Genomic DNA, 17,824 nt, shown 5'->3' with positions numbered 1-17,824 from the left:
TCGTCGCTCTCCCCGGAGGATCTGAATTAATTATACTGTAGCTCGTCAGGCCACTCAGTAAATTCATATTTACAGCTATTGCACAAGAAAAACTCAAAAAGCCAAAATCAAAATAAGAGTTTTGGAATACATCAACACATTCAGTAATATGCTGCAAATCCTCTAAACTAGAAGAAAGAGACGTAAGTGGTCACTACTTCGACTCATAAAGGGTTCTGTGTGTTATGGGTATTTTCAAGCAGGTAACTGGCTGTAAATATGTATGTGTCTGTGGAGGGAAACAGAAACCTGTAGAGTATTGGCAGCAGCTCTTGCTTACTGTTGCACTGTGGTTTGTGTCAGCATGCAGACAGGGTGCCTATTTGTTTGCCAAGACACTAACAAGCGTCGCTTTTTTCACCCCAACAGTCTCTGAGATTCAGGTTTCTGTTGACCTATTAATGAACCATCACCTCTAACCATAGAGTGCAACCACAAAACAAGCTGACACCATCACATTTTAAAGCACAGCGAGCTTCAGACTTAAAAGTGCCTGAGAAATGATTTCACCACTCGAGCTTGGAGTGGAGGGAACAACAGCGGCATGGCAAAACCGCCTCTCCTGTGTTTGCTTCTTTTGTTGGCAGGCCAAGTACCAGGTCAGTCGGAAAGTCAGTCATGTTACAGAATGTGCTTTGTATTAACTGTCATCCAAGGTCGACCTCTGTTAAGCTTGAGATTTGGAATTAAATAACATATATTTTACGTTATTAAAATGATTGAATTAGAGCATAAATCTTGCTGATAATGAATAGAAGTAGAAGACGCAACCTGTTTTTGTGCCATTTTTTTTTTTTTGTTTGCTGGTCTTCTTTCTTTGTCATCTGCACTCCTGAGTGTTTTGCTTATCTTATCTGCAGTATTTCATCATCATCGCACTTAATAATCACTTCATCACACTCAGCAAGACAAGCGGTGGCCACAGTCAAACAGATACTCCAACGCTGTTGAATTCTTTTGTACTTGAGAGTGTCTGGATTAGTCTTTGTTTGAGAGAAAAAAATTAGTTTTAAAAAAAACATTTGTTGTTCGCTGAAGTTCACCACATTGTTTGGTGCATTATAAAACTGAGTCTGAATGTGTCTGTTCTTTGTCCCAGCTCTCACCCAGGCATACTAAACACACATTTAAAGTATTTGTAGTCGACCCGCAGGTCTGTTCTGCACTTTTTAAAAGTTCCTTGTATGACAAGTTCTATTAATGGCTCTGTCTTTAGCCCTGACAGCAACCCCAGAGGGACTGAGGGTGAGACAGTTCCCTCCCTCTCTCCGTGTGATGCGGGGTGAAACGGCAACCCTGTCCTGTCATTTCAAAGTTGAATCCCTCAAGTATGGGGTTCAGTGGTTCAAAATGAAGTCGGGAAAGCAGCTCATCCCAAAGTCGTCCAGGCAGTTCGTCGTGGAGAAGAATCAAACTTCCTCCCTGGTGATCACCGAGGTAGCACTGGAGGATTCTGGGTGGTATTACTGCGAGGTGAACGTCCTGCAGAAAGACCCGGAGTGGGGCAACGGGACCGAGCTGGTCGTCATGGGTGAGAAACAAATCGCTCGTTTCATTCGTTCGTTGCTCTGCTTGGATGATGTTGCCATGCTGGTAATTACATCTCATTTGTATCTTCTGTGCAGCAGAGCCACAGCGTTTAGTGAGAGGCGGCTCGATACGAGATCATGATTCACCATAACAGGAACGGCCAGGCTCAATCTATAAAAAATTCAAGCCATGTGAAATTCCCTCCGAGTTCATCTTTTTGCCTGAGCAGTTTCATGACAGATCTAGAATTAATCACCCCGGCACCATGTGCAGTGCGTTGTATCGATCTTGCCCAGGGAATTGAAACTCACCAGAAAACAAGGCAGGGAGAGATGGACAAATTATTATGTGGAAACCATTCATGCAGAAGAAACGCATCCTTTAGATTTTCTCTAGATGCAATGTTGCCTGCACCAAATAACAAGTGATATTGCATGTTTTTACCCATTCTGCATGTTTTAATTTTGTAATGTATGTACTATTTTACATAATTTTTTCTTGTGTTTTGAAGGCTTTACAGATATGCATATTTTGCACCATGCATACATACTTTAATTTATGTGTTCTTGTACTTTTCATCAACATTACATCCTTCTAATGTGTCCTTTTTTTTAAATAAATGGCTGCGTTATGACTAATACATCCGCTCTTTTCATATTTCTGTCCTATTTTCCCTTGCTGCATATTATTATTATTATTTGCTGCTGCAATGACCTGATTTTACTGAATTATCTCATCTGATGTGTTTACTTTGTTTCTCTTCCACTCCCAGCACCACCTTCTGCTCCCAAGATTTACCTCCAGATCCCCCCGGACCCACAGACCGGTCAGTGGGCTCTCTTCTGTCTCACCGGAGGATTCCACCCCAGCGAGCTCGCCATCACCTGGACCTATCAGAGCGCGGCAGCCAATATCGATCACCTGTCAGTCACCAACTGCACCCTTTCTGCGTTCACCCCTCACGGTAACCTGTCTGAACACCCGGCTGACGGAGCCCTGCTGTCCTCAGATTGGTTGGTGAACTCCACGCCTTCGAGCCACCCAAAGTGCTTCCAGGTGATGGACAACCACAGCCGGGAAGTCTATCTCTTCAGTGTGTTTGTCCTCCCACAGAAGGAGTCCTTGGAAACAGGGATCACCTTCACTTGTAAGGTTCAGGACCACCCTGCTATGACCACGCCTCTGACTGCCTCCTTCACCTGGGGTAAAGAAAAAAGAAGAGTTGATTCAAATTGCATTTGATTCGTGTACATAGACAGAAATTTCCCTTTTTTTCTGTGACGCTCAACACGACTTTCAACAACGTATTTTTTTGTGTGTTTTCCTACAAATGACCGGCAACACGAGACGCACCTGTAAATTTCCGCTCCAGTCTTTTCAAAATAAAACTACTTAGTTAGGTTTATGAATAGATCACGGTTTGGGTTAGAATAACTCAGGAAGTTCCGTAACTTAAGTACGGAAGTTACGTGACAAATAAATCAACGTTGACTTCTGGTTTCACACGGGACACGAACACCGGTCTCCTGGGTGATCCATCCACCCCGACGTTCTACCTACATGGCGTCTTTATACTTCCTGGTTTACAATCATTTGGATTATATAAGAATTGATTTTGTGCTGACCATCATGAAAAGAATGGGAAATTTGTGTCTATGATCACAAATCAATACATGAATAAGTTACATGCTCTGTGACTGGGCTGGAAGTTATGGAGCAACATTATCATTCATTTGGATGTTTTTTTTTGGCCTCCTGGTAAATATAAGTCCAATAATTACTTTCCTTTTAGCTCCAATTTGGTCTCCACCATCTCCTGAGGCAAATATCTGACTCTCTAACCGTTAAAAAACAGAGACTCTGTCCACTAGGTAGTCGCTGTCTGCTGTTCGGTGTTGAACAGGTAGTATACAGTTGGTTTATCAGAGTTTTTACAAATAAAAACAGCTGTGTTCTGTCTCTGGAAACGATGATGATGAGAGCGGTGAGACTGAACCCAAAATTTTGGTTCCAGAAAACTGGAAAAAAAGCTGAAAGACATTAAAAAAGCTCAGTAGAGCTGAAGGAAACTGAAATGTTTTTGATATTTCTGTGTGGGTTTATCACTACAGGCAACTCCTTTCACATTACACGTAGTCATTATCATTATAAAAACAATGATAAGAGCAGATTTTAGTTTTTATGTACACAGGCTTGTATCTTGTTTTAATCTAATGCAGTTGCTCAACTCTTGTACCGATAGAGGTTTCATGACTTGTTAGTGCTCCAACTGCTGTTTACCTCACCTTGTAGAGACTTTTAATTCTGGAAACCTGGACGCCCACTTTGCTAGTCTATATAGGCAACTTCCTTCCAAATAACACAGCGTGTACTGCCACAGAGTTCAGGGACGACGAGGCCTCACACACCACCAGCTGAACGCTTGTTCAGTGTTTGCCCTACTTGACTGTTAATGTGGGTCAGATATCGATCATTCCAAGGCAACAGATTGCCTGCAATACTGCATACTTGAACAAATTAATGATTTTCCCCCAATCAATGTTTAAACACCTCTCCTCCCAGCGAGGAGGCGGATGTCCATCAACCAAAGCCAGTTCAACCTTTCCTGATTTAATTCTGTCGTGCTCAATAACGTGATAAGTCAGTGCTAATCAGTGATTTCAGGTCTTATTTTTTCTTTCCAGATGCCTCCCCTAACGAGCTGATTATACACTTGAACATTCTCAAGATGTGCCTCCTCTCTGCGATGACCGTCGTCTTTTTATTGGAAGGTAAATGTGAGCAAACCACTCAGCGAGAATTACAGGGAGCTGTTAAAAAAAATAATAATAATAATCTATGCAATCTTGCTCTCTACAGCAGTCGAACATTTCTGCGTGCGGGGAAAATGATATCTGACATGTGAGTACAATATTCTCCTCTACCTTTGGCAAACACGTCATGTAGGCTACACACACACACACACACACACAAAGGGATGTTTTTCTTTGTGCCTTATCCCTGTAACCTATCACACATTGTTAGGAAAAAGTCAACACTGACGCAATAACCAATTATTGTCTTCCAGGAAATACAAAATGAAATAGGAGAGAAAACACAAAAAGGGCCGGCGGGTGTTCATCTCAGCAGACCAACCTTTGACAAACAACATCACAGTCCAGAGTCATCGCTGAAAAATGAGAATTACCTCTGACTAAACAGTTAATACTGCGCTTTGAGTAAACATACAGTATAATCCTCTCTCTCCCTCTCTTCTATTTGATATTTGAAAGTCTCCGTTTTTAAACCTCTTGCTGTATATTCTGCTTTCACACTCTATATCCTCTAAACACTGATGCAACGCTGATTTCCTTCTGCACATCAAAGCTGTTTATCTCTCCAACTCTTTTTATCGCCGCGCGGCATGCTGACTGCCGTGGTTTCTTTTTGGGATCTGCTCATTGTGCCAGTGGGCTGGTATAGTTCGCACATCTTAGTCATTCACTGGGGTCTGGTGTGTCAGAATGAATGCTTCATGCATGATCCACCTGTCAAACAGATACAGTGATCAGCTCAACCTCCGCGCATGTAGGCCTAGTCCTCACAAAACAGGATTACGGTCGATGCCAGCGCTTGCTTGTGTGATAGCATTGTTTAAGTGTGCAACGTGTGGGGTGAGATCTTGATTCATGTGTTGGGGGGTAAATTCATTTTTAATTTAGGCCTGCCCACACGACCAAGATCACAAAATACTGACAGTAATAATGACCTTTACATTTAGACCAAGAGGCTACAGTTCAAGATGAGACAGCCCAGGCAAAACTATTGTTTTTTTCATGCACTTTTGAGATTTTAGGCAATTTAAAAAAAATAAATGTTTGGTCTTATTTCAGACTAGTGGAAAGAAAACATCCAAAATAAACATTTAGGTGTTTATTTTACTTCACTTTGTCTATTTGCATCGGTGGATTTCTCCTAAATTTACCAAAAGTTAGCATTAGATAATGCCTCATTTGCATATTTAAAGGGACTGTTTGTAAGAATCATAAATGTCTTGTTAACAGCGACACCTGTGGCCATTAGGTCAACGAAAGTCAGCGTCCTGTTGCTCGCACTTGTGCTCGCTCTACATAGACATGAACGAGCATCGCTCAACACAGTGAGGAGACACACGTCAGCTAAACGACGCTAGATGAAAGTCTCTCCATGAATCAATGCTGATCCTAGTGTTGGCTTTTCCTGCCTCAGCCTCCCGACCGCGGCCGGAGGGAACAGGGGAGACGCCGGAGTTTTGGTCGGAGACGATAACGTTTCTCTCTGCGGAGCCCCGTCACTTCACAAGACACGGGAAACCTCTGTTGGTCTGGAGGCTAAACTAACTCTTCTGCAGTGTGGAGTGTGCGCGTATTCACGTGAGAGGTGGAGCGAGCTGAACGAGAACGAGCGCGGTGTGTGAGTGAAGGCAAGCAGAGGAGCAGAGTACAGCAGAGACTCCGGCCCTGGAGACCAAAGCTATGGTCTCCCCCGCGTCCTCCGACCACGGCCAACACTGTTTAACAGACGGGCTTCACTAGATACAACTTCGTGGTTTTGGTGCTTCCGTGTAGTTTGTGTTGGAGTCTGAGTCTGAACGGCGTAGACACACGGGAGCGCGCATGGGACACCGAGCCGGATTGATTTATACGTGTAAGAAGTTACAAACAGTCCCTTTAAACATAACATTTCAGAAAACTTGTAATACAAAATATAATTGTGTTAATGTCAGTCATTAACTGGGGAAGTTTCATGGTGATATCTACTGTATTAGTTCATTTTTTTAGCCTGTTCACCTGTCTTGCAAAATTTTACAATAAAAGGCCGTTTTCTCAAAATGAGTATTTTCTCAAACTCTGAGCCTGAAATCTCCTCTTCAGTAACTCTTACATCCACCAAACTTTCTAATTTCATTCCCATCTATATTCTGAAGGTTCTTACAGAGGGGTTTGTTCATATATCATTCATAGTCTGATTTATACAACATTTAAGCATGGCGAAAATGTTTTTTTTTGTTGTCTTTTTTATGGCTGTTGACCAGTATTTTCTGATTTATGGAGTAATATAAAAGAGAATATCTGACTCTAATATGTCAACACAATGAAAAAGGCAATCATTTTAAACCTGGATTTATCCAATGTTCAGATTTATGTTCTGGAAATGTATGCAAATGTGCGCATATTTGATAAGATAATACCTCATTTGCATATTTAAACATACATTTTCAGAAAACTTGTGATACAAAAAATAATTGTCTTCATGGAAATAAATTTTACATTTTTTATCCTATTCACCTGAAGTGTCTTCAAAATGTATGGAATTTTAAAATATATATATTTAAAGGAAATTTCCACCTCAGTATATACACCAAACTTTCTAATTTCATTCCCATCTATATTCTGAAGGTTCTTACAGAGAGATTGTTCATATATCATTCATAGCCTGAATATTTTATTCCTTAAAACAAACCTTCCTTAAAACCTTCCTTGTTTGTTTTTTTCTGCTCAATAAATTTGCTATTGCTCACAATTAATTCTTATTTTTATTTTATTTTAAACTGCTTTAATGAATGTCATTATATCAAAAAGGTATTAATTTTATCACATCTACATTCATGTAATGCAGTGGATATTCATATGCAATGTTCACATTCGTCAATCACTCTTTCAGAAACAAATAATTATCATTATTACATGTTTGTAACATGCCACCACTTTCTTTTCTTCTTCTTCTCACACATGCACCACCTATTATCTGACTACTACATTATGCAAAATATATGTTTATACGATCTGTGTATGAAAATCTGTGTTTTGTCTAATTACAACCCATGTCATACAGCTTTCACACGTATGTTTCATGCATTCATACATATATTCATATACATGTGTGCTACTTTGGTGTCACATTTTGGTTTCAATATGACCGTATAATCAAATCTTAGTATAAATATACAATTATGTGAACTAAAATCTGCATTAGAATGGTCATAGTCGGGCAAGGCAAGACACAAAACACACAAATATGTTCACATGAAAGCAAACTGCATATTAGCTGCATCCTATGGCTGTCATTTTCACCACACTTGAATCTTCTTTTCCAGTTCTCCCACAACACCCCACACATAATGAGCATATTGTTACAAACAGACGACATCCTGTTCGTGGTTAAAGCTTTATCTCTTATTGCTCAGAGGTGACGTCCCGCAGCTGTTGCTTAGATATTCGTTTTGTTGGTGCAGCACTCCACAACACCTGGAGATCTTATGAAATCCTGCTGTTACGTAAGACATGTTTTTCATTTGAATGTGACGGTTCAAAGTGGCCTGTGGTTTTTCTCATTACGCTGCAAAAAAAAACTGCTGTGGCCCGCTCAGACAGACAGAAGGTTTCCTCTCTTGTCTCGTTTCCGAACAGGAAGTTCATCAGAGAGTCAAACAGTAAACAGTGTGTCATTTTCTCACGTGTGAAAACATCAACATGGCATTCATTTCCTGCTTCCAGGGATGAAGAAATAACAAATTAGCGAAGGCAGCTGCTCACAGCTTTCGTTCAGTCAGCTTAGATAGCATTGATCTCCTCTTGTTTGTGCTCCTTATCTTTTGCAGTCGTGTTAATCCCCCCCCACAAAGCCCAGAGCATGTGACAGGACATGCACCTGTTGAGGCGACTCTTAACCCCTTCCATCACACTACCCACTGTCTTCCTCACAGCAGCGGAGGAGAAGTAGAAAATGAGAGGGTCTAGACAGGCGTTAAAGGTGCTGCACAGCAGGGCTTTGTCTCTCCAGTCGGGGCTTCGCCACGTGATAAAACCGACAATGTGCGAGACGTTATAGGGGCCAAACATAAAGCGAATACCAGCAGCGTTCCTAGAGCCAAGCCAATGGCCCGGAGGCGCCGGCGCCGGTCAATGTGCTGCAGCTTGGACAGAATCCTGATGAAGTTGATGTAGCAGAAACTGCTAATCAGGAAAGGGATGCAGAACAGCACCAAACAGAGCTCCAGGCGCACGGGCAGGAGGACCTTCAGCTGAGCCTGCGTGAAATTCTCATAACACACTTCCTTCTTGACGTCACCGACGGCTGAGACGTTGTGCGCCGAGGTGGCATTCGGAGAGTTTCCAGAAACGATGAACGGCACGATGAACACAATGCTGAGGTTGATGAAGGAGAAAATCCAGAAGAAGATGCTGGCGGCGACGGCGTACACGGGTCGCCGCTTCAGGGTGTGCTGGATGGGGAAGGCCACGCCGAGGTAGCGCTCCACGCTGACCGCGGTGAGGAAGAAGGTGCTGTTGTAGATGGTCATGTAGAAGATGAAGCCGGACAGCGGGCAGAGCAGGTAGGGCATGTCCCAGAGCATGTTGTTCATCACTTCCTGCATCTTGAAGGGCAGGAAGAGGAGGAAGAGGAGGTCAGAGATGGTCAGGTTGAGGAGCAGGATGTCTATCGGCGTGGGTTTCTGCCTCACTTTCTTGCAGAAGGTGTAAAAGGCAAGGACGTTGGCCGGGAAGCCCAGCACGAAGGTGATGATGTAGACAGACAGACACAGTCCAGTGTGGCACTCCTGCATGGTGGCCTCGATGTCAGTCAGTCAGTTATCGAGATGTGTCACATTATGTCCTCGACTCTGGGGGGGGGGATGAATACACCGCGGCACAGGGAGGTTTGATCTGTCGGGCAGTTTGAACCGCAGGAGACGACGGCTTCTTATTGGGTCAGTGGCCTGGAACAAACCCGGCGAGACAGCGTGGTTTTCCTGTCCCTACCGATAAACCAACGCTCATCGTTTCCTCGAGGGCTTCGAGCTCTGCTGATAAGAGAGAATGGAAAGAGATTACCCCGCTGCACAGCACAGTATTTCCACCTATACTGTCCATTTGACACTTGCTTTAAGAGTGCACTGCTATACTTTATATACATTTAGCCTACAAGCTGTAACACCACAGGAAGAAGCCAGCCAGAGATAATTCCTTTTTATATATCTCCCCTCTTAATTTCTTTCTACTTCAGGGTTTATTGTGAAGCTGAATTATCTCTTAATGAGGAGCCAGTGTTTTGGTCTGGCGCATGGGTTTGTATACAAACCATAATGCCGCGTTATTGCTTCCTCTGTGTCGTAAATACAGCACAATGATGCTTTTATCATTAGCTCCCAGCCCCTGTTTTCACTATATGCACAAATACTAGACACGTTGTGAAAATGATGACCCTCATAAACGTAATGACTTAACTACACCGGGGAAATGAGCGTCTCAAAGCTTTAGCCAGCCCAGCTTCACACAACACACCACTGTCATCAGTATATAAGTCCTGCATCTTATTATAAAGGAACAATACAAAATAAAGACTGGAGGAAATTTGCAGAAACCTAAAAAAAAAAAACACAAGAAAAAAGATATAATTTTAAGGAAGTTATGATGTTAAGAAAGTTTCTTACCCTTTATGTACTGAGCAGCATCACATAAAAGTGAACAGTGTGTGACAGAAGCTCAACTCTTACAGCCCGGTGACAAAACAAGGTGGGAGTTTTTTTCACCGCTTTACAGAGGAATGTGAAGAAACCAAAGAATTGCCACCTATTTAAGCAACGTAAAGACTTCCTCCTCGTCTGCAGTGGTGATTCGTCAGTTCACACGAACTCTACAAGCTTCCTATTTTTCAAACGAAACCACGTCAAAAATGTTAAAAAAAGGAGTAATTGTGGCTTACCTTCTCCCACTGCATGTTTCTTGGCACTCCCACATGTGGTGATTGCTCAACTGTTTTATTTGATCTCCTCTATTCACCAGCCTCCAGCTCCCACCTGCTGCCGACCGGCACGTCCCCCTATTTGCATGATAATCTAAACATCCAGCGCAGATAATAGAAATTATTATTAGGGAGATTGTGCCGCAATTTATCTCCCACGCTTGCCAAACACGGTTTCTGTGGTAACAACTGGGCTTTTTTTTTTTTTTGCAATATGCAGACGGTCTCTGCAAGCCTGTCTGATCATAGCTTATTAAATCATATTTAGTTATCCACTGCTTCTACATGGAAGCCTCTTTATTACGAGAAGGAGAGGAAAAAGGGGGCATTTGACAGAAAAGCGATGACCTGCTGTCGGAGCAGCCGCTCAGCAGGGCCGGCTATATACTTATCCAAACAAAGGCCAGTTGTTTGAATAGCCATATACTGTACACAATAATAAGACTGTGGTTTATTCAGAGAAGACTGATGAGACTTCCCATTGTGACATCACTCTGTATGCAACGGAAAAACACCCAAGATCAATGGCCTTTTTATATTTACCTCATAATATCACAGCAGGGTCAAGTTTCTATTAAACAGGTGAAACAGGTGAAAGCACAGATAGTCATGGTTAATTTCACAAAGTGAGAGAAACGAGCTTTTGAAGTAATAATGACTCAGAGGTGTACAAAGAGTCCTTTTGATGTTGGTTAATGTATGTAAATCACTCTGAGGCACCTTCACTTGAGCTTAGTCCTCAAACACTTGATTCCCCTGTGTGAGTTTGGGATATTTTTGTCACCGTCTGATATCCGTCCTTATTGGGTATTTGTCCCCTTTACCATGTCAGTCACTTCCCGCTCTCCATCTTATTCAAAAAAACTCCTTTCAACTTCTTACATGCCTCGGCTCGGCGCCCTAGACGAGCAACCAAAGAAGGAAAAACTGTTTGAGTTCCAGGCAATGCGCTGCCGTCTGAAATCATCACATTTGTATTCCACACATACATTTGGACGCTCACATTCGTATTATGCAAGCTGGTGTGTTTCACTGTAAGAGCTGGGTTTTACAGAGTGACATCAGGGTTGTTGTTGTTGAGATGCTGTTTGAGCTCAAACTTTCCTGTGACGCTCGCTGATGTTTCATCACCTTCTTCAGCAATTAGCCAGAGACCATTTCACCCTCCTGGTAAGAGATGCAGGAGCAAATCAAAAGAGAAATGTACACAGGGTCCCATTTTGCACTTTCACATTCCATATTTTACTCTTTCTTATCTTCTAAAATTATATTAGGAGGCACAATATCATTTTTCACAAGAGTTTATTAAAGTTGTCTCCACTGCCAAAGGAGCATTGTGTACTATACATAGAGATTAATGTGTAATATAAAGCAAGGAAGGCTAGGTCAATAGCTTTAAATGCAAGAATTATTATCATGTATTATTTATTATTTCAACGGTTCGTATTATATCTTACGAAAAGTTACTCATTTCTCATGCATTTCCTTACATATGTCCAGCAACACATTCACACAGTCTTCTCAAAATAAACTTCTGTCTCCACAGGAAACAACGTGGTTTGGGTTACGTAACTTAAGTACGGAAGTTACGTGACAAATAAATCAACGGTAACTTCTGCTTTCACACGGGAACTTGTCAAATGCCGCCGTTTGGTCAGTGCCCCTCGGCATCGGAGACCGACGCATCGGGTATCCCTCTTGCGTTACATCTCATCTGTCCGGGGACGGCGCTTCAATGTACGCTTGTTACATGCAAAGTGTCTTTTCAAAATAAACTTCTGTTTTCACAGGAAGGTAGGTTTAGGCAACACAACCACTTAAGGTAGGGTTAGGAAACGGTCGTGGTTGACGTTAACTTCGCTGACTAGCGACTCACGTGACTCACGGGACTGACGATACCAACAAGTCACGTGACTAACGACTGACGTGACAAAATAAGTCAGCTTTACTTTTAGTTTCACATGGGACACGAACAGCGGCCTCCTGGCTGGAAGTCTTGTGTTTGGTAACAGGAAGGGAGGGAGCAGGGCCATAGCCAGGATTTTATAAATCCCCCTACCTCCAAAGCCAGACCAATTTTCATTTTTCATATTGTTCAGTTACTATTCAGTAACAATAGAACTGTTCAGCTATATTATCTGTACATTTTATTTCCAAACATGAAGGTCTAAATGCCGTTTCAATTCCACACTGACAGACCAATTCTGGTGGGGAAATACTGATTTTATGTTTGCATAAAATAAGTAGTCAAATGCAAATTCATTCAGAAATTCTAAGCTTCTACGTGTCGTTCTAGAATGAATGGACGAACAATGTGTTTTGTAGTTTAATTTGGAGGACTTGTAGAGTATTAGTGATGCATACTCTATATATATTTAGCAGAGATAGCATTTACAGTAAAGCAGTTGTAGTAACAATAGTAGCAGTAGCAGTAGGACACTGCAGGGGGCACAGACGAGCCTTGTGGCAACAAACATGGCTGATTCATTCTTTCCGACATGTTGTGTGTGCTTATCAATAAACAAAGGTGGAGGTTCCAGGCAGGTGTCGCAGGTATATGTGTAAAGGGACAATAACGGACTTTCCCAGCAGCGTCGGTCAGGTTGAGTGGTGTGAAAACAGGTCGTGAATGGCGGCAGCAGACCCACGACCTCGAGGTGCTTTTCAGAGTTTGGGACACTGGGAATGAAGTCTGACAAAGCTGATGCAACAGAGTGATATTTGGGAAAATAGAACAAGGACACGGCTCAGACGCACAGCGTCGAGGTAGAAAGCCTGCAGAGCACAAGTCTGTGGTTACTGAAGCGGCAGGAATACAATCATACAATATGAAAGCGAGGAGTAGAAAGATTTATTGGTGCGCCAACGAATCACGTCCCAAATATCAGAAACAAAATGCAGATGCAGGTTCCTCTCTCCACGTCGGAACAATCCATAAAAGATCTTTTTATTTTTTTTAAATTACCACAATAGATATACTTTATTGCCCTCGCAGATTTTTTTCCCTCTAAGTATCCTAGAGGTTAAATAGAGAGGGTGGGTAATAATGCTTAATGGAGCCGCTAACTATAAACGAATTACATTAGTGAGTATTTTAAGGGAGTGTTTTAGTGTCCCCGTGGAGTCTCTGAATATTTCATCAGCTGGCGAAAACAGCTAATTGTTTTTGTATTAATTAATAATAGACTGATAGAAATATTAATTGAGAAATATAGCCACCATACTGGAGCATGATATCACCCAGAAAAATAAACTGGCCACCACTGCGTCCAATTGCTTTGTGCTCACCGGAAAAGGCCACTTTTGAAGTCCAATTGACACGGCTGTCGTTTGAACAAAGTGTCAGAGTGCTTGTGTTGTTAAAGAGCACAAACACGGGCAGCGTACACAAGAGCTGCTCTGGATGTCATCAACAGCCTTTTGAAGAGCAGGAATGAAGAGGTTGGAGATGATCGAGTGGTGGAATAAGTGGACATGATTGTGTGCTTCCCCCTCCTTCATTTACTGTAAATGGAGTAAATACAAATAAACGCTCAGCTTCCCAAAGCCTTATGAGAAAGAGGAAGGAACTGAAAAAAAAAACCCAACATATGCAACTCCATCTGTAGAAAACACAAAACCTGCTACTACGTTCTGCTGCTGTACAAAAAAAAACATAATCTATAAGTGGTAAAAGAAAGATTATTTTTTTCTTAAGTAAAAGCACTATATCACAACGTAAAGATTAAGGCTGCACGATATGAGGAAATAATGCAATAATGTTGTTGAATATCGCGATAAGATTTACTTTCTGCTGCTTTCAGCTAAAATACAATAAATTGCTTTTTGCATAAACAAAAATGAAAGGAAATTATTTCCAACATTCTTTTATTGAACAAATAAACATTGAACTGATCACAAAAGGCACCAATGAAAAAATCATTTTAAAGTGTAGTTTTCTACTGATACTCTCAACTTACTTTCAACAACTAAGTTTTTTGCAAAGTGTTTATCACGCAAGTTGACATCGCCATTACGATGAAAAAACAACCTATTGTGCAACCCTAAAAATACTCAGTTACAAGTAAAACTCCTGCATTTAAAATCCCATTTAAAAAGGTGCAGTGAGAAGGATGTGGCGGCATCTAGCGGTGAGGTTGCAGATTGCAACCAACTGAAACTTCTTCCGCGTGCCAAGATTGTAGGGAAACTACGGTGGCCGACACGATAATGATATTACTTGCGATAAATAAACAGATATTAAAGTATACTCAATTCTGCCTTTCTGCTGCTTTCTGCAAAAATCAACAATAAAAAAAGAATGATAGTTACATTTAAAAGTGCAGTTTGATACTCTCTTTCAACTAACTATCGGAGTCTTTCGCGATGTGTTTATTGCACAAGATGACATCGCAATGACGATTAATAAAAAAACTATATACTGTATTATGCAGCTCTAAAAATACTCAATTACAGGTAAAACTCCTGCATTAAAGGAGCGGTGTGTAGGATCTGGCTGCATGTAGCCGTGAGGTTGCAGATTGCATCCAACTGAAACTTCTCCCGTGTGCCAAGTTGTAGGAAAACTACTGTGGCCGACAAGAAAACATGAAAACGTGAATGTCTCTCTCCAGAGCCAGTGTTTGGTTTGTCCCTTCTGGGCTACTGTAAAAACATGACAGCCGGCTCTGCGAAGAGGACCCGCCCCCTACAGTATGTAGAGTAGATATAAACGGTTCATTCTAAGTTAACAAAAACACAACAATGTGTGTATTTTGAGGTGATTAGAGAAAACATACTTATTAATATTATATTCCATTCAATACATCCCTCTTAATGTTTGTTACGGTTAACGATGTTCTCCAGTCTACACTATTGTTATATTGGTTGAAATGGTCTTTACACCCCGACAGCGATCCATTACTGATGAGCAAAAAGGACCGGAAAAGAGTCGTCATCTGTAGCTGCTGTAATCCTGTAAAAACCTCTACCAATCACTGCCTCGCGGTCCGCTTGGAAAGAACCAATCAGATGCCTCCCTGCTCGTTCTCTACCCTTGGCATGCACCAGCCTGAACTCAAAGCGCGTCGCCGCCGCACGTTTCCTGGAGATTGGAAGAGAAAACTCTGCCCTGCAGTAGCACTGCCGCGGTTACTGGTCATGAGGTAGCGTTGTTGAGTTGAGGTCCTCTCTCCGCTCTGTGTCTGTGAAGTAGTTATGATGCGGCGGTGCTAGTGCATGTGTGTGGGGGGGGCGTTTAGGAGCCCCGAGGGGAGGGCTGGGTTTAGACGGAGCTCCTGAGGCGATGCAACTTTCAGATTACGCTATCTTTCCAACATCGTCGACCCTCTTTAATACTGATCATTAATATGTATATTACTGTTGTAGCTTTTCAAGGTGGAGCTCATTTTAACTACTTTACAGTTGGGTTGTTTTGTCCAGTGGTTCCCGACCTAGGGGTCGGCCCCCTCTAAAGGGACACAAGATAAATCTGAGCGATTCTGAAATGATTAATGGGAGAGGAACAATAAAACAAAAAGTTCTGCACCCACAAATCTGTATTCGTGTTTTGGACTTTTCTTGCGAAACATTGGAGAGTTTAGAGGGGAAATCTGAAACAGGACAACTAGACACCGCTCTGTTGTAAGAGGCCAAAAAGGTTAGATACCACTGGTTTACTCTCTAACAATGCACTATCATTTATAAGATTATCAGCTTTTTTAGGTAAAATCTTAATCTAAAAATAATATCTAAATGTGCTCCGGCTGGTGGGCGGGGCTTGATATTTCCACAACTTGATCTCAACATGGCTGCCGGGTCACAATCTTTCTCATTTTACAGCTAAACAGTACACTTCATGCAAGACATAGGCATTACAGTAACAGAATATTGATTCAGATTTGATCAGCGCTGCCTAGTTTTACCGTTTGGTCGGAGTTCGCGAGTGATTGACAGCTGCTCAGAGACAGCAAGGCTCCAGCTCGGCTCTGATTGGTTGTTTTCCTCCGGTCTGTGAAATCTTGCAGATGTCGTTAGGAGCACCGGAGGACACAGAGGAACATGATTTTTTTCAGATTACCTGTCTCATGCACTACTGTCAGGACATAGTACTGCAGCTTTAATTGTAGCGGAGTACAAGTATAAAGTAGCATACGATGGAAATACTCGATGGTAAAGTACATCCAAATTGTACTCAAGTACAGTAATTCAGTACTTTCCACAGATTATTGAACTTGTTGGCTTTCCGTTGTATTCCGTTGATCTGAGGTGTAATGGGCTGTATCAATTACAGTATGTTGTTGACAATCAACTGTCATAAGTCTTACGTATTTTCATTTAGTTGAACAAACACAGTAGAAGTAGCGACGCTTTCCAGCTCATGCAGCTGATTTTTCCAATTTCACAGTTTATCTGAGCAGCATCTTCCAGTGACTCAGCCGCCTCTTATCAGCAAATTTGTTTTGGTCCACATCAGAGGAGACTAACCATTGTCTCACACAGGACCGTGTGCACGGCCACAACAGGTCAGATGCGACGCGCGATTGCCACTGAAATCCACTTCCATCTTGCCATCACTGTAAGACCTCAGTGCATTTGAAATAAATAGTTAATTGTGTTACGTCAAGTAGATATCTCAACAATGACGAGATTGTGGCTCTGTGCTTCACGGACTTGAGCCTCCTCGCTAATCCCTCTGTTAATACCCGGAGCATGAACCTATAAGCTTCCTTATATTTGTGGTAGAGGAAAAAAATAAAAAAATAACAATATAATTCTCCCGTCCCGACAGAAGAGTTCAGTGGCTGCTAAGCCACCATATTGCTATTTGAAGAGTGACTTTGCTTCCAATATACAGTAGCTGGACTCATTTTATTCCCACTGACATCCATAAAATAAAGCTCGCTATGTTGAAAAGATAATCTTGTACATTTGGCTGGCAGCCTTATCAAGTCTGACCTGAGTCCAAAGAACAACTGTTGGAGGACGGGAATCTGTGAGAAAAATAGATGACAGTGTGAAAGCCATGGAAGCAAAATAGATTTCCAGCCCCTGGCTCCCCGCCCATTCTAACTAATCAGTTTTATAATGATCACATCAATTCCTTTTATAGAGGGATACCAAAAGGAAGCGATCGTGTAGTCTCATTTCAAAGTGCTGTGCAGTCCTCTCTCATTGCCAACGTGTGCAATTAATATTTCAGCCAACAACATGTGGTGCTACCCCGCTTTGTTAAGTCTTGTAAACACTGAAACCGAGATTAGTTTTCTGCTAAAGCTTATGATCGACGTGCACATTTTTCAAACTTCTCCAGCTACTGGGAACGAGGCCAAGTCACACATCTGTACAATGGATCCAAGTCGTGGGCGTTTATTGGGTTATCTGGCGTTGCTGGGAACTCGCAAAGTGGTTGTAAAAGCAAAGCTGATATCGAGGCCGATGGGTGCGTGGACGGGCTTTGAAAGTAGTCAGAGATCACAGTCGCACACAGCGTTAATGTTTGAGGTTCCTAAGC

The 17,824-nt window shown here is 42.1% G+C and overlaps 2 protein-coding genes across 2 annotated transcripts; one reads left to right on the top strand and one right to left on the bottom strand.

The window, feature by feature from the left end:
• The first annotated feature begins 1,261 nt into the window (after positions 1-1,261).
• On the top strand, positions 1,262-6,472 carry LOC141778376 (uncharacterized). Its single transcript, XM_074652607.1, has 5 exons — positions 1,262-1,570; positions 2,342-2,773; positions 4,254-4,340; positions 4,429-4,470; positions 4,637-6,472. The coding sequence occupies exons 1-4, from the start codon at positions 1,315-1,317 to the stop codon at positions 4,458-4,460; spliced, it is 807 nt and encodes a 268-aa protein (XP_074508708.1). The 5' UTR covers positions 1,262-1,314; the 3' UTR covers positions 4,461-4,470; positions 4,637-6,472.
• A 602-nt stretch (positions 6,473-7,074) lies between these two features.
• LOC141778229 (free fatty acid receptor 2-like) lies at positions 7,075-9,403 on the bottom strand. The gene is given in 2 exon segments (XM_074652423.1): positions 7,075-8,425; positions 8,428-9,403. Coding segments are annotated over 2 exon segments (1,011 nt in total). The 5' UTR covers positions 9,155-9,403; the 3' UTR covers positions 7,075-8,141.
• Positions 9,404-17,824: the final 8,421 nt, after the last annotated feature.

This window comes from Sebastes fasciatus, chromosome 12 (genome assembly GCF_043250625.1).
Source record: "Sebastes fasciatus isolate fSebFas1 chromosome 12, fSebFas1.pri, whole genome shotgun sequence".
Lineage (NCBI taxonomy): Eukaryota > Metazoa > Chordata > Actinopteri > Perciformes > Sebastidae > Sebastes > Sebastes fasciatus.
This window is presented reverse-complemented; position numbering and strand designations above follow the sequence as displayed.